Genomic DNA, 27925 nt, shown 5'->3' with positions numbered 1-27925 from the left:
GAGTAAATGGGGGCCCCTCTGAACCCCTTCCACCTGCAGTCCCTCCCGCACCCACGCTCCTGCTGGGGAAATGGGGTCAGGGCTTGAACCACCCCATCCCCTCGCCTAGCACTCCTGCCCGGGAGCAGGGTCGGGGCATGAGGGCTTGCCCCGCTCCACAGGAGCGCCAGGCGGGCTGAGCGGAGCAAGCCCCCATACCCTGACCCCGCTCCCCAGCTGGAGCACCGGGCAGGTGGAGCAAGCCCCGCATCCTGACCCTGCTCCCCGACTGGAGCACCGGGCAGGCGGGCAGAGCGGGTCGGGGTGTGGGGACACCCATTTTTCTGGGGCCTCCCAATTGGCCAGGGCCCCTGGGCACGGGCCCGTTGGCCCAATGGCTAATCCACCACTGACCACACTACTAGGCTATTTTGATTACATCCATCATTTCAACTATAATGAGGTATGATGACACTAGTTACTGAAAAGTAGTTGCAAGTGTTTTGTTTATACGGGATATCTAATATGAATGGAGTAAAAAAGCAAGAAGTTTCTATTATTGGTAGAACTGGGCAAAATATTCCATGTAGACAATATTTTTCCTTTGTTTTCCAAGTTCACAAAACTGCCATAGAATTGCAGAATTTGTGTGAAAACTTCTGATGAATTGACACCTCTCAGATTTTGCACTCTGAATCAGTTAAAATAAAAAATTCACACTTGCAAATTTTCAACCTGCGGTGAAAAGGGAGTGAGCAGCATGACCTAGTGGATTAAACACAGAAACTGCTGAGGCCTCAGCCAATGGCTGGCCTTAGTCATACTTTGTACTCATAGCACTTGATAAACACTATCCAGTGATTGCTCACACAACCCTTAAGAAGGAGGTAAATATCTGTTGTGAGCACTACACACATACTTTAAAACATATGGAAAAGTAAAAAAAAAAAAATTCTTCAATTGAAAATCACAACCAGGCACCTGCTGGCTCTTAAATGACATACTAGTGCCCAAATCCTCCAAAGACTTATTTAGGTTCATAACACTATGCACTGAGCAGGCCCATTAAAGTCAAGCTGGAAATAGTCACATAGTTAAGTAAGTCTTTTAATGTAAGCTTCAAGGTCCCCATCTTGCAATCGGGATCTGCACTGATGCAGGGTTCCGCTCACATACAGCTCCTTTCAGAATCGGGGCCTAAATTAACCATCTGCTGCCCTGTAGTGAAAGTTTCAGTACTTCAGAAACATCCTTGCCTATTTCTCTAACACACTTGGTAAGGCAACTCCCATCTTTTCATGTGCTGTATATTTATACCTCCCTATTGTATTTTCCACTCCATGCATCTGATGAAGTGGGTTATAGCCCACAATAGCTTATGCCCAAATAAATTTGTTAGTCTCTAAGGTGCCACAAGGACTCCTCATTGTTTTTTCTAACACACTGGTGTGACAATAAACAACTGTTGAATTTCCCTGAATAAACACCTAGGACATGGCAGCAGCCAATGCCTTCCAGAAATCTTAGGCACATTTGAAGAAATAGTTACTACTTTTAATCAAATATAATCATTTTAAAAAGGAGAATAGATTAATAGTAAACTACTTTTATAAAATACAATACAAACCCAGGGCCCAAACCTGCCAACATTTACACATGTGCGTAACTTTACTCACATGAGTAGTCCCACTGAAGAAGCAGGACCTTAGTTTGCATTTCTTTGTCATTAAAACTGGGAATGCTCCCGAGATTTAAATCATACAAGATGGCAGATGAATAGTGTGATTAATAGTAATAATTTATATGGCATCACATATATGCTATAAAGTTACAGAGGTGTAAAGACTTGACAAAAAAGCAGTCAGACAAAAATCCTACAACTGACAGAGAAATATGAATCTTTAATCTTAATGTTCCTAGTAAGAAAACAAATTAAAACACGCTAGCTTTAGTTACTTACCAAAATCCCTCCTCCTATAATTCCATGAAGGCACGTCACATACTTGCTAAGCTGATGTTCTGAAGCGAATCTTGTTTCACCATTGGGAAAGTAAAGCAAGATGTTAGCCACAATGCAGAGGAAGGCAAGAATGAGCAACTTGTACCCAATGCACCTAGCACACTTTCCAAAACACATGTCTGAAATTCTATAGATCTTTCTTTAGTAGCTCAGCACTACCACAGACCAGCCTGTATGGTACCCATCCAAGTGAAAAAGTAAGAATAGGTTATAGTCACACCTTCTTAAATACCCTGGGTTACTTAGTTACCTGGATGATGATTACATGTCTACATGAGTGTCAGGCCTGGTTGCAGAATGCAGGAGCAAGATGAGAGGAACGTCACCGCCCATTTTAAATGAAACATTTCACAACAAACGAAACCCAAGGCAGGGAAACAGTATTTTCCCACAGTGCTGCTTTTGGCTTTAATACACAGTTTGGAATGAATTACAGTGGACATGATTAGGCATGAAGAACAACTTTATGCCATAATGAAAGCTCTTTTGGGAATCAGAAAAGGGTCAATAAAAATTAAAAGAAAATGAAAACCCGTTTCAAATTCTAGGTTTATGGCCTGATTCAAAACCCACTGCAGTTAGTGGAAAGACTCCAAGTGACTTCAGTGGGCTTTGTATCAGATTCTTAGTGAACATGTAAGAATAACTGAGCCTGCTGGTACTTAAGAATGTGTAAAACACAATCCCATGTTTTCATCAATGAATAAGAACTCATATGGCCTTGGGATGAAGCTGAAAGATGTCTTAAAAAAAAAGCACAGACATGCTCCTAAAAATGTGTCCTTTTGTATTAATTGTCATTATAGTCTAAATTCAGGTTTAATTCAGATTTGTTAGCGGCCATTTTTGTCACATCTATACAATGCAAATCTCAGTAGAAAATAGTAACTTATTACAAAAAATATTATTGGAATGAAAATGTTTGGAGTTCTGACTGCAAGAAATAATCTTAGGAATAGATAATATAGAAATAGCACATGCTAAAACACACTAGCTTGTAAAAAAAAATTGCTCCTGACAGCGAAATATACTACAGTAAGGACATGAAAATTAGTCTTCCTTTAAGTAGTACATGGCATGTAGAGGAAAAGGACCACTAAACTTAAAATTTTCAGACAAAGCAAAGAACTTGAAAGTGCTTTTGTCTCTTAGGCTACACAAGAGAATATCCTCAAACTCTGCAGAACAGGAGCAGAGAGAGAGACAGACAAATGGTCAATTTAAGATTAAACAGGACTGACATGAATTACATTTTTGGAGACTTCAGTGTGAACTATTAGACCCTCTGTGTCAGTGGAGTAAGGTGCAAAATTATTGTGTGAAGATACTTGTTTAAAAACATACGTAATGAATATTAGATACCAAGATGTGTCATTAAATCTTCATTTTTAGGGCAGTTGGTTTTTATTTTGTTTTTGTTTTTTCTCATTTCAACTCATGGAAGGTATCAGGCTGCTACTGCTTCCATCTAAGAGTTATGGAGTAGATGTGTTGAAAAAGCAGTCCTATAATCAATGTACGTAGAGTCAAATCCTGCTTCATCACTCAGGCAATTTGATTTACAAATAGGCCTACTCACGCAAGCAATGCAAGCAGGCTTTGAATCTTTAAAAAAACAGTGAACTTTCTTGTGCAGATGTGGAGGCGTCATGGATCCTCCGGGTATTGTAACTTTTGGCCTTGGTAATTTCCTTCGATATGAGATAATATCCTCTGATTGTCAATAATGTAGGGTTGAAGTTATTGTGTGTGTTATCTTTGAAGAATTTAAACTAAATGTAAACATCATCCCTTAGATTTCCTCAACAGCAGGAGAGTATATACTCTAACCAGATGAATCTTCAACTGAAAACTCCCTTAATTGTGTTATATTTAATATATGATCTCTGGAAACCAGATACAAAAATCTGTTCTGTTAATAAATTGTATACTTCCATATTCTTAAAAGTAACAAATTACATATGGTCAAGAATTTCCTATTTAATTTGATTTTAAAAGCATAATTTAATTGTGAATTGAAGTATTTTTTCCAGACCAAAGGAATTAAGAATGACAGTCCTTTTAGCACTAGAGATATCTGGTAATTCAATATATTTCTTCTATCCTGAAGCCAGTATTTGGCTTGTCAAAAACTGGAGTTTCTATTCTTATTGTCATTTAAGGGACCAGTCCTGCATTTAGTTACATAGACAGTCTTCCATGACACAACTAATTTACATGCAGGACAGGAGCAGAAAATACTCTTCTCAACAATTATACTAAGAGCTGGGATCTGATTGTGATCTCACTTCCACAATTGTGTACGTGATGAGCTCCTCCACTGAAGTTACACCACTGTAAGATCAGAATAAGACCTTAAGACTCGTATGCAAGAGCTACATTTTCCGTGCTTAGGATACAAGGACAACTGCTTACTTGCTCAGTTATAGTCTCATCTGCCTCAGTGAATTGCCACTCCTTTTTTTCTTACATAACTAACCCCATAACGATGTTGTCTATCTTGAAGATGAGAAACTCATGCCAGAAAATTACATAACATGTGATGTCAATAGAAATGCATAATAAAAAGAAAGAACTAAGTGAATTCTAGATTATGGCCCCAATCTTCAGCTAGGGTTGCCAACTTTGTAATATATAAAAAACGGACTCTCCAGCAGGAGTGTTGGAACCTTCCCTGCCCCGCCTTGTCCCCCTTCGGCCTTGCCTCTGTCCCACCCTTTCCTCCTGAGAACCCACCTCATTTTGCTTCTCTTTCCCCCTCCCCCCGTCGCTCGTTGCTCTTCTCCTCTCTTCCCCCCTCTCCCGCGTGGGTCAGGAGGGACTTGCTTGCAGAGCCGGGGCTGGGAGCTACAGCTTCCTGACACAGGTAGGAGGCGGCCCTGGGTGAGTAGGGGCTGGCGCGGGTGATGACTCGGTGCCTCCCTACCTGCAGAAACCAGACTTTGGGTGTCTGGTCAGTAGATCTGACCGGACACTGTCGGGTCCCCTTTTTGACCAGACTTTCCGATCAACAACCGGACACCTCGACACCCTATCTTCAGCGCTTGCCAAAGAGCACTTGGCACAACTCACTGCAGGGAGGGTGGGTGAGACACAAAGGTGGCTTAAAATGACCCCGCACACATTTCTACACTTTGATCTATGGCAGCTGGGGCTCACTGGGGCACAGAGATGACCAAGACATGCCCCTTGTTTACCCAACTACATCCTTGTGCCCACCTCGGGGAGCAGGTTTGGTGAAGGAGCCATTAGCGCAATTGCCCTTTAGCCAATGACCCCCGTATTGTTCCAGGTCTGGATCAGCCAATGACGCAATGCAGAGCTGATGTGGGGCCGGGTATGGCCCTCGTGTGCCAGAGATCTCGCAATGCCTAAGAGTAAAGGCCACTTACCTAAGTGCCTAAACATGGATTTGATTTTTTAAGAGACTCTGAGTACCCAGCAGCCCCTTATTTTTTAAAATCTCAGTCAATGTTACTTTGTTCTTACAACAATAGAGGGCAGCTTGTTTTGTTTTTTCCCCCCCACAAAACAATTAGAGACAGACATTCTGGGGTGCTGAAAGCAGGCACCAAACCGAGAAATCACTGAGCTAACTTTACACTCAGGCTTTGAAAAGCTGCACAGAGTATAATAAAGTAGTAATTAAATCAGTGAAGAAATAAGCTTTACAAATCAAGTAGGAGAGGAAGGATGGTCTTGTGGTTAAGGAACCAAACTAGGCCGCAGGAGATCTGAGTTGAAGTCCTGGCTTCCCCACCAGGCTCCCTGTGTGGCCTTGTGCAAGTTACTCAGTCTCTCTGGGCCTCTGTTCTCCATCTGTAAAATGGGGATAACAGTAAGAGTGCCTTTCTCTGGCTTGTCTAACAAGGGCAGGGGCTGCATCTTACAATGTGTGTGAGGGTACGTAATAAAAAGGGGCCCAATCTCAGTTGAGGACTGTTGGCGTTACTATAATACAAAACCAGTTATAATAAACGAAAAGAAAAAGGAACTGGGGATTTTGTTAAGTAAAACACATGGCACCTACTAAAATGATTAAGCTTCAGCTGCAACTGCAACTAGTAGCTCTGCTCTGTAGGGGCCAATCCCTTACTAGTGATGAGTACTTGTGACGTCCATTTGGCTCCAAGTGAACCATGCCCATAATTGGCATCCTTGATATCAGCAGCACTGCAAAAAAATATCTAACAAAATACATGGGTGGTATCTTTGGGCCTTGCAGTTCTGTTATCTGAATTCTACAATACTCTATAATACTCACAATGATATTGATAAGACATCACCCTGTATTAAAAATAAAATCAATGTCCAACTTAAATACAGGAAACAGGCCACCAGAGACATCCACTGTATCTGAATCAGAGAGGAATCAAGAAATAAATAGAGGGCCCCAAAGAAACTTGTGAGAACAAAACTGAACAACACCCAGGTTCCTAAGCAGGTCAGCCAGCCCATCTAAAATCAGTGGAGGAGTCATTGTTGCAGTGATAAGAACTGGCCCTTGCTAAAGACGGGGGTCACACCCCTCCATATGTACCTGGATATTAGAATGAAAAGGCTGGAAAACACCCTAATCTATGTACATTGGCCAAACCGGACAGTCTCTACGCAAAAGAATTAATGGACACAAATCTGACATCAGGAATCAAAATACTCAAAAACCAGTGGGAGAACACTTTAACCTGTCTGGTCATTCAGTGACAGACCTGCGGGTGGCTATATTACAACAGAAAAACTTCAAAAACAGACTCCAACGAGAAACTGCTGAGCTAGAATTGATATGCAAACTAGACACAATCAACTCCGGTTTGAATAAGGACTGGGAATGGTTGGGCCATTACAAACATTGAAATCTATCTCCCCTTGTAAGTATTCTCACACTTGTTATCTAACTGTCTGTCTGTGCTGGGCTAGCTTGATTATCACTTCAAAAGTTTTTTTCTCTTAATTAATTGGCCTCTCAGAGGTGGTAAGACAACTCCCACCTGTTTATGCTCTCTGTATGTGTGTATATATATCTCCTCAATATATGTTCCATTCTATATGCATCCGAAGAAGTGGGCTATAGTCCACGAAAGCTTATGCTCTAATAAACTTGTTAGTCTCTAAGGTGCCACAAGTCCTCCTGTTCTTCTTTTTGCGGATACAGACTAACACGGCTGCTACTCTGAACCCTAATCTACAGTTCTCATATTGCAAAACAAAATGATCTCAGCTATTCTGCATATGAATTGCTCTCAACAGCAGTACAGGGCAGACATTGCCAGAAAACCTGTTCACCATCTCCAGGAAAATTCAGAATGGACATGCTTGAACAGGACTAAGGAAATTTCGCTTTCATGCTTCTGGCCCATATATATGTGAAGAGAAGTTTGTGACTCATTCTGAGGCCATGAACACATCCTGGTAATAATAGCAATGCCATACCATTCCCCACAACTCTGCTTTCTATTTAAACAAATGGCCCAGATGATCAATATACCACATTCAGATACATATATCTGCCCTTCTATGCACTGACTGATGATAGCCTAATTCTCCATGTGCTCAGCTTTGCTCTTCATCACACTTCCAGTGTACAACAGTGACACTTATACAAGAACTGTTCAGCATTTCAGCATGTTGCATGCTATGTTGTTATACAGCCAGCTTCACCAACAGGCATACATAGCCAGTGTTCCATATATTGTCTATAACAAGCAATTCCAATACTTAACACCATTTGGGCAGTTTTACATGCAGATTGCAGATCATAATGTAATCTCAACTGGACCTGCCATCCTGAACAGTGCTCTAGGGCAGCTAGTCATGCACAGCAGACAGCAGCAAGTACATATCAAATTGTGTGACTGAGAGTATGTATAACAATGCCTATCAGCCACAATCACTGATGAATGCAGCCCAACTGGCTCTGAAAAATAGCTAATTTAGTCCTCATGTTTATATGACAACCACCTGTACCCTGCATTAAAAGTGATAAAAGGAAATACTTCTTTACATAATTTATAATTAAACCGTGGAACTCATTGCTACAAGATACAATTGTAGTCAAGAGCTTAGTAGGATTGTGAAAAGGATTAGGTATTTGCATGAATAATGAGCTCATTTCAGTTAGCTCGGAAAGAATAAAAACATATAAGGTATGCAAACTGTCTTGGTTCATCAACAAAGCCATTAGCTGACAAAGATTAGGAAGATACTTCCCCTTTGGGCATCTTTCCATAATAATCTCAATATGGTTTTTCTTGCACCTTCCTATGTAGCATTGGGTACTGGCCACCAGTTGGTTGGATGTTATGTCTGAATGATACATCTGGGTGGTGTAGCTGGGGAAAATAATGCTGCTGCATCAAAGGTGGTTTTGTGATAGGTTGTGGAAAACATGAGCAATGCATTATGTGCATATTGGCATGGATAGGCCCCACAATACAGGTGTGTTTTTACAATCTAACCCTCACAATTTTTATTAGGGTTTATTACGTCAGTGGTTCTCAACCTTTCCAGGTTACTGTATCTCTTTCAGGAGGCTGATCTGTCTTGCATACCCAAAGTTTCACCTCACTGAAAAGCTACTTGCTTCCAAAATCAGATATAAAAATGCAAAAGTGTCACAGCACACTATTACTGAAAAATTGCTTGCTTTCTGATTTTGTCTGTATGAAATTTTCATTTATACTGGTGCTTTTTATGTAGCTTGTTGTAAATCTAGGCAAATATCTAGATGAGCTGATGTACCCCCTGGAAGACTTCTGCATACCCCAGAGGTATGCATATCCCTGGGTGAGAACCACTGTATCACGACTGGTCACACGCGCACATTCTGGCTCAGACTGCTGCCAAGAGTGTCTGATTAATATGCCATCACCTGTTACCTCCACAGCATGGAGCCTTTCAGCCAATTGTTCAGAAAAGAGCCCATAATGACCTCTGGCACCTGCCTCCATCCACAGCTTCTCCTTATACAAACCGAAACAGACTCACACCTGAGCAGCCAACCTCCCAATACACAGGTGCTACATTGTTCACGTTTTCCACAACCACCCATAAAATCTCTACGCTGTAGCTATTATTTTCCCCAGCTACACCGCCCACAGATGTATATCAATCACCGCACCCTGCAAAAGAACTCTCAATGGGGACCTCAGTTCTGCTAACATCACAGCTGGCCAGGCTCGCCTGCACAAAACTGACTGCAAAACTTTCATATTATCCATGGCCAATTAGTTGATTCAGCCAAGGAATTCTAATGTAGAGGAGGTACCAACGCAGCCCCAGCACCAGATTTCCTTGGAATGTCAAACAAAACTGGATAGTTATTCCACAAGTAACATTTAATATACACACATCCCTCTTGCAGGGACACAAAAGCTACTTTGAACAGCAGCACAAACCTACTATAAATCACTGACAGCTACATTACATAGGAACTACATGTTAAGTGTGCAACATCATTGCAAATTATAGCTGCATAGTACCATGGTGTGTGTGCTATCCCATCCCATCTCCTAGAACTGGAAGGGACCCTGAAAGGTCATCAAGTCCAGCCCCCTGCCTTCACTAGCAGGACCAAGTACTGATTTTGCCCCAGATCCCTAAGTGGCCCCTCTCAAGGATTGAACTCACAACCCTGGGTTTAGCAAGCCAATGCTCAAACCACTGAGCTATCCCTCCTCCTCCCCATTTAATGCTTAGTATGTAAATAGTAAAGCTGTTGGAAAATAGTCAGCAATACTAAAATTCAGCAAAGAACAGAAAAAATAATTGCAGTGTTTGTCTCACCAGCATTATTAACCAGCCAGTTTTGAAAAACTGCAAGGTTACTGCATTACTCACTCTCTGAGTCTGGGCTCTAATGATGGAATGCTGCTACTGGAATTGTTTTTGCTAACGAATTCTGTGAGTGGAGTTCTGTGAATCTTATTCTGGATTGGTCTTGATAGTTTAGGGAACAGCCCAATTCTCCTGCTTGGGCAGCTGAATTACACTTCTTAGTCATTAGCTGTTTTTAATTTTTCTTTCTAATTTGCCTTTGTCCATTTTAAAACTCGGATTGAGTGTTCTGTTGCATGTGATGGTGCTATACAGCCAGTTTCACTGATGCAACAACTACATAAAGTGGTCATCATTGGACATTAACTAATGCCTTAGTACAACCACACTGGGATTCAGAACCCTCTTAGAGCCCTCGTTCAGTGTTCTCTGGTCAAACCATCTGTTTCAACAAGAGCTACTTTTTGACCGTGTGTATGTCTGACTGTGATGTTGCATACAACACTGTACCTGTGCCAGTGTTTAAAAGATAAAAGCAGAGGACTACAGTAGCTTGAGCTCTATTCCTATTTCTGCCACTGATTCACTGGGTGACTTTGGACAAGTCACTTAACCAGTATGAGCCCGTTTCCTTATCTGTAATACAGGGATAGTAATACTTGCCCACCTTTCTAAATGGCTTTGAGATTCTCAAATGAAAGGGGCAATGCAAGTGCAAAGCACTATTATTAATGTACTGCCAGGGGCGGCTCTAGGCACCAGTGCACCAAGCGCGTGCCTGGGGCAGCAAGCTGCGGGGGGCGGCCTGCCGGTCACCGTAAGCGCGGCACTCAGGTTGCCTTCGGCGGCATGCCTGCGGGAGGTTCACCGGTCCCACAGTTTCGGTGGCAATTCAGCGGCGGGTACGCCGAAGGCGTGGGACCGGTGGACCTCCAGCAGGCATGCCGCCGAATCCGCGTTACCAGCAGACCTCCCGCAGGCATGCCACTGAAAGCCGCCTGACTGCCATGCTTGGGGCAGCAAAATACAGAGAGCCGCCCCTGTGTACTGCAAGCAACTTTAACTACATAATGTGCATGATAGTGGCAGCGTGTTAATCAGCACAGACTAGCATATTGCTGGCACCTCCTGGCTGTGTAAATTGTGTTCCCCCAATGCAAGTGGAACACAAATATGCTGATACAGTTTCTGCATGTTCATGGTGGTAGCCATGCTGTGCAGAATCACTCCCTTTAGACTGAATGGCTCCGAGGCTAGCGCAATGGACTGGGAGCAAGAAGAGCTGGGTTGTACTTTTGGCTCTGCCATTGATTTGGCAAGTCATTAAACCTCTGTGTGTCCATCTGTAAAATGGAGACATATTAACAATGGGGTGGGGGGAACATTTGCCCACCTCTGCAAAGTGTTTTGAGCTCTATAGTTTAAAAGGGATCAGTACTGTTAATCATATCAGATTTTAAATTATATTTGCAGAATCAGAAAAATTGTACCTGTGCTCTCTTTATTAGCATAGGCTACCTCAAGTAGTAGAAATTAATAATCAAGTTCCTGATGATAGTTAAATGTTTTTCTAATTATTTTTGCTGGATAATGCCATAACTACTTCTTTGCAGTGTTGTTGTAGCCCTGTTGGTCCCAGGATATGAAAGAGACAAGGTGGGCGAGGTAATATTTTATTGGAGACATAAATGGTTTGAAGCAGGCAATTAAGGGGAGCAGGCAGTTTGGTGCGTTACAAACTGTAGTAATAAGCCATAAAACCAGTGTCCCTGTCCAGTCCATGGTTTTTGGCGTCTAGTACAGTTATGAACATAAATTCCCAAGCTTGCCTTCTGAAGGTGTTATGCAGGTTTCCTTTGAGGACAAGTATTGAAAAATCAGTTATGAAGTGATTGCTTTGTGAAAAGTGTGTGCCCACAGATGATATGGGTTTTTTGTCTTTTTCTGTGTGAGTTCATTCAAGAACGTAGTGATTGTCTGGTTTCACCCACATAAGTTGTTATTGGGGCATTGATGGACTGGATGAGGTACACCACTATGTGCTTGCTATCCTTAACTGCCCACTTGAGTGTTGTGTGCAGGGAAAGTGCTGGGAATTTGAAACATGGTAGCCACCTCCTTCTCCCACTTTCTTAAAACTCATGGAATTTATGGCCATTCCTACCTCCAATGCAGTCGTGGAAAGAATATTTTATTTGTGTTAACAGACTTGGACAGATTGCAGAAAATTGCTAAACATTGATTCCATTAAGACTGAGTTTCAAATTAAAGTTAATTTCAATTGTACAAGTAGCATTTTATGAACTGATTTAAAAAAACAGAGGTATTGACATTTTAAAACTGATAAGTACCATTTTAAACATTAAATTGAAGTTTATGATAATTGCATTCTATACTGAAGGGCAGCAGAAACGTACACTTGAGAGAAAAATACATGATATGTTAATGGAAATGGTGTTTCCCTAAAACGTCTCTTAAAATAAAGCATTGTTCCTTACTTTTCATGTACTTTTCCCTTATTTTCATGCAACAAAGGTGGTCACTCTAGACAGGAAACCAATTCTTAGGGCACTTTGGGCAATTCATTTTTCCTCTCCTTTAGTTTATATTCTCTTTCAATTTCTAAAGCACCTGTCAAAGTGTCAAGGCACAAAACAAGATAATCAAAAATGAGCTACTGTGGTCCAGGAATGGACTTTATTTAAAAAAAAAACAACTCCCTTGTTTGGGTGAGTGTAACTCTTAGAGCTCTTTAATTAGTTTTCCACAAATATGCTGCAATAGTCATCTGACATTTGCTGTTAATATTTTTGCCATTGTTAACTAGAATAATCATAGAAAGTGAACACAGGCAGAGGGAATTCATTTAAAACTTCAAACCAAAGTTCACACAAATTTTAACTGAAGCATTTACCCCCTCTGCTTGCTACCGATTCCCCAAGCAGGCTTCAAAGAGATGATTAAAGTAAGCCAGATTAGACTGTAGGAAAACATCCTCATATCAATTTTTAATACACTTAAAATTTGCATGCAGTGCTTGTACACTGTCTTTGGAGAATGAGACCCTTGATATAAATTGTGCAGTGTTTAATATCTCAGAGTCCTTTGGTAGAAACAAAACATGAAGTTGATCTGAAACTGGCTGATGGCTGATCAGTCAGCACTGGGATAAAGAACATAGATCAGCAAGGCTACTGCTCTGTTGGGCTGCAGGTTTTCATGGCCTGTCCAGAGGATACTGAAATGAAAGGCTCTTAAATAAGCAGTGAATCCTTCTGATGTTCTGCCAGACATTCCGAAGGACTTACATTACTTACATCCTGCACGTGTCCTTGAGGCTGCGTGAACCCACCCATTACTCCAAAGGAGCACAAGAGGTCCCCAGGGTCTGCTGCAGTAGCAAGGGCAGGAATGATCATGTGGTACAGCCGTTTGCTGGGGGCGAGGCAGTTCAGGTGACTGGGAGATCGTGAGAAACTGGATCCTCTATTCTAGAAAACAAATACAAACCCTTACTAATAGAATAGACCCCCTGGGATTGCCAAACACGATTCATCTGGCTGGACAAGAACCACGCAGCCTAAAGTAAACATGTACGATAGTTACTAGCTTTTCAAATTGTTGGCCAGCTAGCCCACTGACTGACATCACACATGGCATCACCAACATGTACCAAAAGCTGTGCAGCAGCGAGAGCAGCTCACAAAAGCTATTCCTATGCAAGACGTGGAGCACCCAAGTAGGCTCTTGGATATAGGCAGATGAGACTATACCCAAACAAGCCCACCCATGCACTGCTGAGGAAGATAGCCTGAGAAATGATCATACTAACTACAGTGAGCTGCTCTCAAATGGCAGCATTTTAATAGTGACCACTGTAGCAACTGTTTGGGCCTAGCATCATGCCACCGAAGTGTGGGGTCCGTGTCTGGGCCTCATCACTGAAGTCCGTGAAGGTCTGTGGCGCTCCTGCTCCCAACTAGGGGTAAGTTTGGCCTGGGGATACAGTCAGGAAAAAGTCACACATAGAACAGTTAGTGCCAACGTAGTCGATTCAAGAAAAATATACAAGAAGTATCATGCCAAGAAACAGGTGTATTACAAATGCCCTGGAGCTCACAGATTCAGTCTTGGGGTAAAATTTTCAGAAGTGCCTAAGTCACTTAGGGACTCAAGTCCCATTTTCAAAAGTGACTTAAGCACTTAGAAGCCTAAGACTTCTTGAAAGTTAACAGGTGTGAGGTTCCTATGTGCCCAAATCACTTCTTAAAATGAAACTTAGACTCATAAGTCACTTAGACACTTTGAAAATATTGCCCTTAGTCTCTATATTTTTTATTTTTAACATGATAAAATTGACCATTTTCTAATATACAAGCAAGAGTTCAATCCAACCATTAAAAGCCAAATGGTTCTTTAATTATAATTCTTTAATTCTAGTGTGATAGGTAAGGAAGGTGGGGTGGAATAGGGCAGGGGCAGGGGAATGTGGGAGTGAGGGGAGGGGCGTGGGGCACTGGGGGAGGGGGATGAGATGGGGAATGGGAATCATGGGGAAAAGCAGGAGCCTGGCATGCGGCATCCCCTCAGCAGCAGCTGGGGCTCCCCTGTTAAGCAGGCTCATTGAACTGGAGCCAAAAATCAGACACCTGGCAACACTACCTGGACCCCCTTCCGCCCCCCGCAACTGACCCCCAACCATCTTCACTTGGATCCCCTGCAGAGTTCCATTCCCCCTGCACCTGGAACCCCCCAATGAGCTCCTGTGCATCCAGATCTCCCACTGAGCCGTCCGCACCCAGATTGCCCCACACAAAAACCTCTCACCCCACACCTGGATCCACCCACACTAATCCCCTCCACACTTGGATCCTGCAGGACTGAGCCTGCCCACCCACATCTGGTGCAGAGGGGAAGGGCCCCCGGGTGTTTCTCGGGCAGGCCCGGCCCTTGCACTGTGTCAAGGTCAGGTGCAGTCTCACTGCCGAGTCCCTGTACCGCTGGGGGCTTCAGGGTGATCTCTCACCTCAATGCAACCAGTGGCCTGTGCATCCCCACTGCCATACTGGAGCCACATTTATTTATTGACAAATAAAATATGCAGAATTTTAAAATATCGTGTGCAGAATTTTTATTTTTTTGGCACAGAATTCCCTCAGGAGTATATAGGGTATGAAAGGTACTTTAGACGGCAAATTCTCGAAAACAAAATATATGAAATAACCTCCATTTCTCAATAGTTTTGGCAATATTCACATATATTTATAATTCATAATCTCCCAATTATTAATTTCTGAACTGCCACTTCTAATCTTTACTTCTGTTTAATGCATATTACTTAATGTGATGTGGCTTAGCCATTTTGCTAGAGAAAAGAACAAGATATTTCTATATATGTTATCTAGATATAACACTTACAATCTATTATGGTTCTGCTCATGTTCCAAAGACTTTTTATAATACAAATTCAAATGAAAATGTACACTCTAAAAATATAAAATTTGAATCTATCACAAATGTATAACAATTTTTCTTGGCTGTGGGGGATAAAATAAAATTTGAAAATAAGAAATGTTTCAATTCCATATCCATTGTTACTTATAGCTAGTATTAACTGGCCAAAAATAAATTAGCAAAGGCTAATTCATTTTCACTGCGCAAGAAATGATCCAAGGAAGAATGTATGTAGTTGTTTATGTAGGAGAGTATTGAAAAATCTACATGGGTCCCATTGTTCTACTTGTTAAAAGCTGACTGGGCTTGTCATTACGGTGACCTGCTGACCATGGCCGTTTATGCTATTAACAGTAAGTGTCAGGCAAGTCTGAGCTTGAAGCATCAAACTCTGTTTATAAACAATTTATCATGCTAACTTGGTATAAAGCCAAAGAAATACCTATGAAGATTTGTTTATTTGTTTTTTAAACACTGCAACTCATTTCACAGTCTGATCTAACTTAATAAGAAAATATATATTAAGAAATGTAAGTTTAGGATACTGTATGGCAAAGCACTCTAACTGCCTTTTAGAGAGTTTTCATGCAGACTAAAACATGTTATGTTTGGAAAAAATGTCTCACTTGTAAAGTAAATCCACAGCCACCTGGTTCCAGTCCTATGCCAAAGCCCATATAGTCGCTGTTGATGAAAAAAGAGTCATTGCCTTGAGCATGGACCACAGTGAAGTAAACTGTGTCACTTCCTACTGGTAGCAAGTTTCCTTTATTATATTTGTCACTGGCTATAAAACAGGGAAAATAAAAACCATTAGTGTGCATCAAAAATCACTATTTTATGGCCCAATTTAAATTGCATCATAAGGGTCGCATGTTGCTCATCTTACTCCTACAAGTAATCTTAGTTGAAGTCAATGGGAATATTCCTATAAGTATGACGAGCAGCATTTGGCCCTGAATTTTTTGGTGTGGGTTTTGTTTATTAAAACAAAGGGCCAGATTCAGGTCTCTGCTAGTATAATCTGGATTAACTCCAAAACCAATAGAGTATAACGAAGATTAGAATCTGCCCCAAAAGGTTTCAGAGTAGCAGCCGTGTTAGTCTGTATCCGCAAAAAGAACAGGAGTACTTGTGGCACCTTAGAGACTAAGCTTATGCTCTAATAAATGTGTTAGTCTCTAAGGTGCCACAAGTACTCCTGTTCTTTTTGCCCCAAACGGGACATCATGTAAAATTCAACTGACATCATTGAAAGATAAGGCCCAGGAAGGATCCAAAGTCTGTAGTCCTTTTATGACCTAGGTAAGGCCTAGATCAATAAGTGGTTTCTATTGTATATCCCATGTTTGGTTAAGTACAAATATGGCACTGCCAACAAATTTAAGTAAACACTCTTATCTAAAGTACACAAAAGCAGGTTAGCACGCGTTGGTACTTTAAAAAAAAAAATCACATTTAGAAATACCCTATTTTAGTCACTGGTCTCTTGAATGTTGAGACCCGTCATAAGTCTTTCACGCAGTTCATGCAGTTCATTACTTTAAGAAATATATTAAAAATATCCTTTAAAACCACCCTCAAACCCCTGGCTTCGCTATCAACTAATGGAATTATTTCTCAGACATTTCAACTAGAAAGAGGGACATGACAGGGTTGTCCCCTCATCCCTCTTTTTTAATGTCTCACTTGAACCACTGGCAATAGACATATGTCAGCGATTGAAGAAGTAACTATAAAGAGGAAAAAAATACAAAATCGGTTTATAGGCTGATGACATTTTGGTACTATTGAAGAATCCATCCTCATCAATCCCATCATTATTGAATCTAGTTGATATTTTTAGAAAGATCTCTGGTTTTTGCATGAACTGGAATAAATCACAAGCAATGAAAATATCCAAAAGACCAGCTCCTTCTCAGTTTCAGCATTTTCTATTTCAAATATACAAGGAAATATGCAAGGTGCTACTATCTATGCTAATCATCCCAAAATAGATTTGCAACACACAGCGAATGTTGGAGATGCAAACAGTCACATGCCAACCATTCACACATCCTCTATACCTGTCATAAAATGCATGTGGCCTGGAACACAATATTCAGTGCTTTCTCAAAAACTTAAAGCATTGTTAGTCTTTCCTTCCCCAAGCTTGTGTATTTTACGGGTGCTGGATGAGTTGGTATTACATTGCAATAACTATTTTAATGGCCAAAAGAGTTATTCTGAGAAAATGAAAATCTGAAATTCCTCCCTCATACACAGACTGGCTTAGTGAGCTCTCTACTACTGCGTTAATGGAAAAAATGACTGTTGAATAGAAACATCTGGAAAAAATAGGAGGATGTCTGTTCACACATTGCATACTTTTGCAGTTTATTATATATTAGTCCCTGATACTCATAGGTTATGTTCTCACTTATTTATACTTTTAGTCACTTTAATAATTGATGCCTGCATGACCTCTATGCGTTCTGCGGGGGAAGAAGGGGAGATTGTTCAGTTTTGTTCTGTTTTTTCCAGGCTTTACAAATAATGAACACTGAATTTTGGTTTTGTATGGTATTTCCATCCTGCACATGTATTTATATATGTTTTATTTTGTGTTTATATTTTATATAAAAACAATAGAAATAAAGTTTAAAAACCCCACCCTAAATGTCTATGCTTAAAAGGGCACTGTAGAGTTTGACCAAAATGTAAACATCTCCAGCCTCCAATGTGTTATTCCTTCCCTCCTGATACTAATAAAACTATTAGCCATACACATACATACAAGAACAGTGTTAAAACTCCAGCTGGTAAGCTGGATAAGCCACCAGCGATGTGCTCAGGGAGCCAGATTTGTTGCAGGTTTCAGAGTGGTGGCCGTGTTAGTCTGTATCGGCAAAAACAACAAGGAGTCCTTGTGGCACCTGTGAGACTAACAAATTTATTTGGGCATAAGCTTTCATGGGCTATAACTCACTTCATCAGATGCATGGAGTGAAAAATACAGTAGCAGGTATAAATATACAGCACATGAAAAGATGGGAGTTGCCTTACTAAGTAGGGGAGTCAGTGCTATTGAGGCCAATTCAATCGGGGGGGATGTGGCCCATTCCCAGCAGTTGACAAGAAGGTGTGAGTATCAGAGGGAAAATTACTTTTTGTAGTGACCCAGCCACTCCCAGTCTTTATTCAGGCCTAATTTGTTGCAGTGGCTTATGCACTGCATGTCACACTGTCTCTTGTTTAGTCCCCTGCCACCTTTATTCTATACTGGCTGGGATGGGACTAACCAAGAATAGATTTTCTCCCACTCTGTCAGAGCAACAAAGTCAGAGCCCGGGAGTCTGTTTTGCGGAGGATTAGGAGTTTGAGTATTGCAGTCCTTCTTTTGGAGAGCTGGCAGATTTTTCAGTATCAGGGGCAGTGGTGTATTTACATATGCAGCAGATAGGCCAGTGCCCTGGACACCAGCACTTGAGAGACAAAGAGAAGGGTTGCACAGATGATTTTTCATACCTTGTGTGTTTCACTATGGCCTTCTGGATGGCTCTCTGATCACAGGGATCGAGATACAGGGCCTTTTCTTAAATAGAGCAGGCCAGGGAAAACATTCTTAATTTGGACCCTGAACAAGAGAGAAGATCAATCATCATTGGGTGACTTTTACATTAAATTGTTTCAGGGATTCATTTTGAATCAAACTTTGAGTCAAACTTATTTTAAGATATCTGGGCTACTCTCCACTTTTTACACGCTATATATAGTGCATATTTTAAATAAAATCCACTCCTTGATTGTAATAAGCCATTATTGCCCTAAATAAAAGAGAAAACTGCCACTTTTATCTATTCATATGTTGAATCATGTTTGATAGTTTCCTATCACATCTCATTTTATCTTTTAGATACAACCTGGGCTAACGACGTAACACAAACAATAAACTCTTTGTACTTTACACTGAACAGTTTAACACAGGGACAGATTAGGGTTAGAATAAAAGGATATTCAGACCACAGCATATGCAGAAATAAACAAAAAACTCCAACAACTCTTATAAATAGAGCCTACTTAATACTATAGAATGGACTTTTCTTTCTCACCAAGATCAGAAATGTACTTACACTACTAATCCACAAAAGCAAGCGAAGGAAGAAGCCTTACCTCTGTAAATTAACTACCCCCAAGCATCTTTTAGCATACATTTTAGAAAGAAGTTCTTTTGTAGGTACTGGAGCTTTGTCATGGTCAGCACAGAACCAGAAAGTAACAGAGAAGCTGAGTTTCAAGGCTTCAATCAGCACATGTAAATAGTCAGCAGTGTTACGGCTCATGTCTAAAAATGGCAACAAAAAAGACAAACATTTTAGTTTATTTTTAACCTTTCAGTGTTTTTTCAGGCTATAATGACATTGTTTACCTTGCTGTTATTGGACGACATTAATTACTGAATTGATTTCAATGGAGTATTACCAGCGATGGATTTGATCAATTCTTTCCAAGGATACTAGGGAAATAATCATTCATTTTGGACTTAAGAATTCTTCAGAATTTGGCATATAGTCTTCAGGGGTATTAGGTGTTTTATACCACTTGACCCTATCTGAACAACTAGTATCAAGCTATTTATAAAATATCACACTATTTTTGAAGTTATACAGGGCCTCTCTTCAAAGTTGATAGTGTAATTTGCTAAATTTTCAAATTTATATTAAATGTTCAAAAACATAAATCTCAGAGAGGCTGTTTCATACTAGAAAACTTCCCAGTCGAAGTCCCACTGTACTCTGTTTACTATATTGTGATATTTAGTAGAGAATTATCCGCTGTAGAGTGGAGTCATGTCTAGTAACAATTTTATTTCCCCTTCTGCTTGGCTTTGAGGAAAATTTTCTTCAGCGTTGAAAAAGAACATTAACATGTCTGGAAATCTTCCTTTTGTGTCTGCTTAAATCATCCTTAAAGGAAAATTTTACAGACACAGAAAAATTCTTTCCATTGGACATAACTCAGACCTTTAATATTAAAATTGTCTAAAATGTGCAGGGCTATCAAAGCTGTGATTCCTTGTCCGTTTGGAGGGATTTCCCAAACATTCATATTCTGGAATAGTAAGACACATTATTATTCCCCCCTTTTAAAAAAAATACTTTCTAAAGGTTTCCCGAATATTATGACATATGTATATACCAACAATGATGTAATAAAACTGGCATTTCTTTAAGGCAAAGAGAAACCAGGTAACATTAAGGTGGTATAGCTTTTCTTTCACTCAACCTTGTATAACAACAGTATGGAACCCCTATAAAACAGTACACTATTCTACATCAATGGCCCAAACCATTGTCATTATACTAGTGTAAGCAATGTTGTTTTCCCCTTTTATTGTTGCCATAAAGGATGAAATGCTGGTCCTCTGCCTGGGAGCGGATTTTGCCCATAAACTAAATACAGACATTGGCTTTGTAAAACACTTTGAGAATTCCCATATATAGTCTTTCCTAAATATACGTTGGCTCAATGGAGTATGTGGGAAAACGGGATCCTATGTTTCAAATATCATAAATAAAACTTATTACTTTGAGTGCTTATGCAAAGTTGTCCTCGTAACATTGAACTTATCCAATTCAGCTTGTTAAATCTAATGTTAAAACCATTAAGTTCTATATCTGCTTCAAAAGGTTAAATACCTATTTATCTGAAAAGTTTATCAGCATTATCAGCATTAACTGAGTAATATATAGAGTTGTCTGTCTTTGAATATTAAATTATACCCTATAACCCTGTGAGCTTATTTTTAAATTAATAACAAATGAGCCTGCCCTGTGTTCTTTGACAACATCCTCACTTACGTCAATTGGAGTATTCCCTGAGTAAGGACTATACGCAGGGATTGGCAACCTTTGCAACGCGGCTGTCAGGGAAATCTGATGGCGGGCCGGGACAGTTTGTTTAACTGCTGCGTCCGCAGATTCAGCCGATCACAGCTCCCACTGGCCGCAGTTCGCCGTTCCAGGCCAATGGGGGCTGCGGGAAGCAGCGTGGGCCGAGGGATGCCGCTTCCCGCAGCCCCCATTGGCCTGGAACGGCGAACTGCGGCCAGTGGGAGCTGCGATCAGCCGAACCTGTGGATGCCGCAGGTAAACAAACCAGCCCGGCCCACCAGCGGATTTCCCTAATGGGCACCGGCCAAGGGTTGGCGATCCCTGGACTATAGGTTTGGATCTAGACTTGCCAAGTTATTTCAAAATAGCATGCGTAAGTTGCTCTGGGTATGTTCCCTTGTATCTCTATTTAGCAATATTACTCAGTATATAGTGGGTGTGTATCTATGACTAATGATTTTATTAGCAGGTCAGGAAGCACTGACTGTCTTTTGACATACCTTAGTTGTTAGTTGGATGTGCAAGCACAGCGTTTGCCTATGTATGTACTCCATGAATAATGCAAGAATCAACTGTTCATATGGTGAGAATAAAAACGATGCACTCAAAAAATGCTGCTCAGCAATCCTATGATATTGGATTAGTGGGAATATTAAAATATCCAAAATATAATTTCCAAATCCATGTGACATCACACACAGCCAGAGAATACTGCATTTGAAAACACTTAGGGCCCAATCCTGTATTTTTTTATGCACCAACAACTCCTGTGGCACTTAATGGGAGTCTGGGATATGCAAAGAATGCAAGATCAAGCCTAAGAAACCACCAATCCCTACCATTAAAAAAATATTTGTCTTTTGCATTTTCAATGAACATCGTGCTTTGGGAAGGCTCTGCACTGACAGCTCTGGAGACCTGTACTCACAGAGCTGGTAAAAGCACATGCAGTCATAGCATCCCCACACTGCATTACAACTCTGAAAGGACCATCTTTAGAGGTGGGAAAGTAAGTTAGTTTCTGTGCCCATTCAGTAGTTGGCATCTCTGCTGATACTGCCAACATGAGGGCCAGTGCTGTATGAGTTGTGATAGTGGTTTTCAAGGAGAGGAATCCCATCCATTAGGAACTTTGCTCAGGCCGCCCAGGTGGCTGGAATTTAAGTCAGCAAAGTGCAAAAAGGAAATAAGATGCCCATTTTTAACAGGGAAGATAATTAGCCATTGGAACAGATCCCAAGGGCTGTGGTAAGACTCCAAATGATGGAGAATTTAAACCAAGACTGGATGTCTTTCTAGAAAATATGCTCCAGTTCAATCACAACTTGATGGGCGAGATGCAGGAGTCCCATCATGAAATTCTGTGTGTTATGCAGGATGTCAGACTAGGTGATCACTCTGGTCATAAAAATCTATGAGTTTCACGGCATATGAGTTTCATGTAAGTCACTGAACAAAGTTCAGATGACAGTTTTCTACATTGCCTTATTAGTGTCCTCCCAGGACATGGCTGAACTCCCTGCAGCTGCAAAGAACAGGATGTTTTTTTGTCTCCCTTCAGGCTGGGGAGAAAGAGAAATCCGCTTGTGTGACAAGGGAGGAGAGGGAGTCAGATGGAAGGAGGGTGTGAGAAAGAGCATCAAGAAAACTGTTGAGGTAGTAAGGAGGAGAGAGAGTACCTGGATATGGGCTTAAAATGTTTCTGAAACTCCACTCTGGTCAATACTCAGTCTTAGTCCATCTCTTTCTGCAGACGTTCAGAAAGTCCCTTTCCAACCACCCCACAGTTACACATTCCCAAATCCAACCCCTGCTGGAAAAGCAAAGAAGGAGAGAGTCTGATTGTGATCCCATTGTGTAAAGCTATGGAAAATCTTCAGGTCAGCAGTGGGCATAGGGGAAAGGAAGGGTTTTTATTTTGCCAATCTGGCCACCATACAGAGGAGAAGTTGTGGGACAAAGGAAAGAATTCCAAAGATGATTGGCAAGGAAACCTCAGTTCCATTCCAGTCTAGGCTGCATGACAGGAAAGTCCTACTCTGAAGTATGAGGGATGGGGAGGTAGGAGAATATAAAAACAATGAGCAATATATGGTAGCTTCTTGTGGAAAAAGCTCTGAGTGGGGGGAGGGATAAAAGGCCCAGGAAATCACAAGGCTGAATTTTCTCCTAATGCTCCCTTTTCTGGCCTCAGGGTCCAGTTCAGCAAGGTACTTAACAACTTGCCTAATTGTAAGCATGAGAGTAGTTCTATTGATTACAATAGTTCTGGTGCTTAAGTTTAGGCACAGGCTTGTAAGTCCCTTGCTGAACTAATACCTCAAAATTCAGCATATTTTTGGCATTATCAGGGGACTCAGCTCCTAAGTACTTACTCAGTGAGAAGTCAATGGGAGTTTTCCCAAAGTAAAGACTTCAGGAGGTGTACAAATAGGGCCTAGAATTCACAACCTGAATGAGAGAGATTCACTGGCAGGCAGAACACTAGTTTGCTTTCTTTTTAGTATGAATGTTTTCAGATGGATCCCTGCTGAGTGGCAAAGTGCAGCTGCTGGCTACCTCAGCTGTGAATATTAAAATAAACTGCTTAGCTCCTGTAAGTCACATAGAAAGTTGCACTGGACAGCAGATCTACTCAGCTACCCCTCGCTTCCCCCTTCCCTGATAAATACTGCAGCTCAGTGATTTCTTGCTGAATTCCTTGAAAGGCCTGGAGCTTTTTCCCCATGCTGAACAGACTGTCCAGTCTACATTCTATTAAAAATAATTACAATTAAAAGAAATAGTTTCCACTCTTAACTAAAAAAAATTGATTTGCTTTTTAGCCATTCATTAGCTCATCATATTCACATTTACAAGCTTGAATCAAACTCATGGATCAAAACACTTCAAACCTCAGTGTTCAAAATCCAGATCTGAATCAAAATTTTACAGCTTGAGTCCATCTTTAATTTGTAATTAATTCATTAGCTAATTGCTAAGAAACAAACAAAACAGGGCTATGTGTTCTATGTTAGAACTGCACAATTGCAAACACACATTACCCATAACTAGCTGATGTGAACATATATCTAGAATATTTGTATGCCTATATAGCCAGTTAGGCACCTAGGTGGCCTTCTGCACACAAATGGCATATGCATTCACAAGGACAATACTTGAGTTATTAGTGCATGGTGCATATTCGCAGATATAAATTAGGCATGCAAATACATAAGTACACTTCTTCATGCCTAACTTGGTAAACCAAACTCATGATCTCTACCGAGTTCAGAATACTGAACTGTCCAGAATACCTTGAATTTGTGAAAATCAGTTTGACTTCATCAGTGACATGATCTTCTAAATCCATTATTCCTCCATTTTTCTGAACAGTTTCTATAATAGCTTCTGCAACACAACCTTCATAGAATCTTTTCTTGCCAGATTTTGTCAGCTCCTGAAAGAGTTGTAGCATGTAGCCTGGAAACTACAAAACAAAGGACATTCTAGCGAGGCAAGTTTGTCTTGGTCAAAGTTAAATTGGCATCTTCAAGTGGATTAAACTATTTAACTCTACTGGTTATATCATTTGAATTATTTCAGTGATTTACATGGGCCAGATGTGTAAAATCCACTCTGAGAATGATTGTGCATCTGGGAGAACTTTGCTCCAGTTCTGCCTCGTCTTACATCCTATGCAACACATTCAAAGCATTGCATCTCTATTGAAATGGTAGTCTGTCAACAGGGAAGCACTTAGCTTGTTGTCCCTTTTGGTTACTTTAAGCCATCTTTGGTTGAGTTCAGAGCTTTTTGAGCAATATCTGTTGTATCTAGTACTCCCAAAGGGTTAAATTTGTCCTGGCTTACACACTTGCAGAATTCACTAACTCGCATTTAGTAATCCACAATGCTTTCTCTATCCACCACATCACTAGTTTTGATTAGTGAAGACATGACATATTTGCATTGGCAGCACATAGTGTTACATCAGCAATGTACTTTGCATTATTAATATATAGGCAAGGTATGGGCCCAATCCTACTCCCCCTGACGTCAGTATCGAGAAGAAACTCTCAGTGACTTCAGCTCAACCATGACTGAGCCCCAAGTCAGAAAGTTACATTTCCATTGAATGGTAAGAATGGAGAGACTAAGCCAGGAAGAGAAACTAAGTTTATTAAGCAGAAGAAGCCAAGGTATCACAGATACTAGTGCTTCAGCAGGTAGGGCAAGTAGCTTTGTCTTATAATTATATGTGCATGAATGTGTAATGCATTTATTCAAAGAAGCAAGGGTGTGACAGATACTAAAGAACTAGCATATAGGTCACACAGCAATAACTTAATGTTAAAAATTAAAGGGAATTCCATAGCTATATAAGTAAGCAAAAGACAGGGCAAGGTGCATTTTTAAGCTACAATAATGAGATGCCTTAGGGGTATAGCAACAACCATAGCTTGTCATTACCAAGCCAGGATGCTTACTGTGACTTTAGCATGTTAAATTCTAAAGCCAACTGGCTGTTAGCTAAAGGCTAGTCTACACTGGCAATGTTAAAGTGCTGCTGTTTCGTGGTATGCAGGAGGCTGTGTGGAGGAGGGCAGTGATGAGCTCCCAAAATCCTAAGAACCGGTTCCCTACCGGGTCATCGATGGCACTTCGGCGGCGGGGGGGGTCTTCACTCGCTCCAGGTTTTCGGTGGCATTTCAGCGACAGATACTTCACCCGGAGCGAGTGAAGACCCCCACCCCGCCGCCGAAGTGCCGCCGAAGACCCGGTAGGGAACCGCACGATGACTACAAGCCCCACGTGCCTGTTTCTCCCCCCCATCCGACCCCAACCCACGTCCTGCCCCCAACTGACTCCCTCAGAACCCGCAACCCATCAACTCCCCCCGCTCCTTGTCCCCTGACCACCCCCTCCCAAGACCCCCCACCCTAACTGCCCACCCCCTACCCAACTCGCCCCGCTCCCTGTCCCCTGACTGCCCCGACCCCATCCACCACCACCCCAATAGACCCTCGGAAACCCCACACCTACCCAACCCTCCCCGTTCCCCGTCCCCTGACTGCCCCTTCCCCCCCGAGCCTCTGCCCCCTCCAACCACTCTCTGCCCCTTATCCAACCCCTCCTCCCAGCCCTGGCCCGGCCCCCTTACCATGCTGCTGTGTAAGGATGCCGTGCGGCCGCTGGAGCTCGCAGCCCCACCCCCTTACCATGCCGCTCAAAGCGGCAGGAGCTGCAGAGCTGCCCAGAGCGCTGGCACCGGCAGTGCAGCACGCTGGGACTCTGCAAGTGGGGGGAGAGCGGGGGAAGGGACCGGGGGAGCCTCCCCAGCTGGGAGCTCAGGCGGGCCGGGCAGGACGGTCCCACGGGCCGGATGTGGCCCGCGGACTGGAGTTTGCTCACCCGCCCAACCCTTTAGGAACCGGTTCTACACCGGCTTCTAAATTTAACAACCAGTTCTTGCGAACTGGTGCAAACTGGCTCCAGCACACCAATGGAGGAGGGGGAGGAGCGAGGGCACAGGAGGCTCAGAGGAGAGGGTGCGAAGGGGTTGGAGTGGGGGCAGGGCCTGTGGCCAGGGCTGGCTTTAGGAAGTGCGGGGCCCAATTTGAACATTTTAGGCGGGGCCCCGACAGGGATGACTAAAAAAAAAAAAAAAACACGTAAAAAACGCCCTTTTATTTTTTCCATGTATTATTTACTTTCCATAACTATATAAATAAAATAAAAATTGTATATTACATACATTGCTAGCTGGAGGCAGGGCAGGGGCTGACTGGAGGTAGGGTCTGCCTGGAGGCAGGGCAAGGGGTGTAGGGCTGGCTGCGGGCAGGGCAGGGGGTGCGGCAGGGGCTGGCTGCAGACAGGGGGTGCAGGGCTGGTGCGGGCAGGGGGTGCAGCAGGGGCTGGCTGCAGGCAGGGAGTGCGGGGCTGGCTGCAGGGAGGGGCTGGCTGGGGCAGGGGGGGCAGGGCTGGAGGCAGGGCAGGGGGTGCAGCAGGGGCTGGCTGCAGGTGGGGGGTGCGGGGCTGGCTGCAGGCAGGGGCTGGCTGGAGACGGGCTGGTGGGGGCAAGGGGTGCGGGGCTGGAGGCAGACAGGGGTTGGTGCAGGCAGGGCAGAAGGTGCGGGGCTGGAGGCAGGGCAGGGGGTGCAGCAGGGGCTGGCTGCAGGCAGCGGGTGCGGGGCTGGCTGCAGGCAGGGGCTGGCTGGAGATGGGCTGGTGGGGGCAGGGGGTGCGGGGCTGGAGGCAGGGCAGGGGGTGCAGCAGGGGCTGGCTGCAGGTAGGGCAGGGGCCCCCCTGCTTCTACCACCTTGGCCCTTTAAATAGCTGCCGGAGCCCTGGGGAAGCTGTGGGGCTCTCGTGGCTATTTAGAGGACCGAGGCAGCAGAGGGAGCTGGAGCCCCGGCACTTTAAATATCCCCCGGAGCCCCCTGCTACCCCGGGGCTCTGGTCCAACCACTAGACCCCCCCATAACCGCCATAGCTCCCCCTTCTCCTCCACTGGGTACATAAAACTACAAGTCCCAGCATCTCTTGCTTCCCCCGTCCCACCTCCTGAAGAGGCAGCCAATGGGCCGGAGCCGTTTGCTGATTGGCAGGTGCGCGGGCCAGTGGGGGCGAGCCTGTGCCCGGCGCGCGGTGGCAGCTGGCGATGGCCCAATGTACAGGCCCAACCACTCGGCCTTCTTCACTTTAAAGCGCTGCCCGTAGGCCGACAGGAACTGGTCCATCTGCTTGTCCAGCTCCTGCTTCAGCTCCTCCAGGGCCGCCTGTTTCTGGGGGTCCTCGCCCTGCAGCTCCCCCTGGCAGCGCTCCAGCAGCTCCTGGCGTTTCC

General features: G+C 42.8%; 1 protein-coding gene across 2 annotated transcripts in view; it reads right to left on the bottom strand.

The window, feature by feature from the left end:
- The window catches only part of TM4SF1 (transmembrane 4 L six family member 1), a 33093-nt gene extending 6602 nt beyond the window's left edge, over window positions 1-26491 (bottom strand). The window contains exons 1-4 of one of the 2 annotated variants that reach the window (XM_065556910.1): window positions 26243-26491; window positions 24396-24568; window positions 19379-19550; window positions 1940-2009 (exon numbers count right to left, since the gene is read on the bottom strand). In XM_065556910.1, coding sequence (XP_065412982.1) covers window positions 1940-2009; window positions 19379-19548 — 240 coding nt within the window. In that variant the 5' untranslated portion in view covers window positions 19549-19550; window positions 24396-24568; window positions 26243-26491. Of the gene's footprint in view, window positions 1-1939; window positions 4684-19378; window positions 19551-24395; window positions 24569-26242 lie in introns of those variants that run through there. The other variant, XM_024113197.3, reaches the window with a different exon arrangement.
- Window positions 26492-27925: the final 1434 nt, after the last annotated feature.

Source organism: Chrysemys picta, chromosome 9 (genome assembly GCF_011386835.1).
Source record: "Chrysemys picta bellii isolate R12L10 chromosome 9, ASM1138683v2, whole genome shotgun sequence".
Taxonomy (NCBI): Eukaryota; Metazoa; Chordata; order Testudines; family Emydidae; genus Chrysemys; species Chrysemys picta.
Note: the sequence above shows the minus strand (reverse complement) of the source record. Positions and strands in the feature narration are given on the sequence as shown.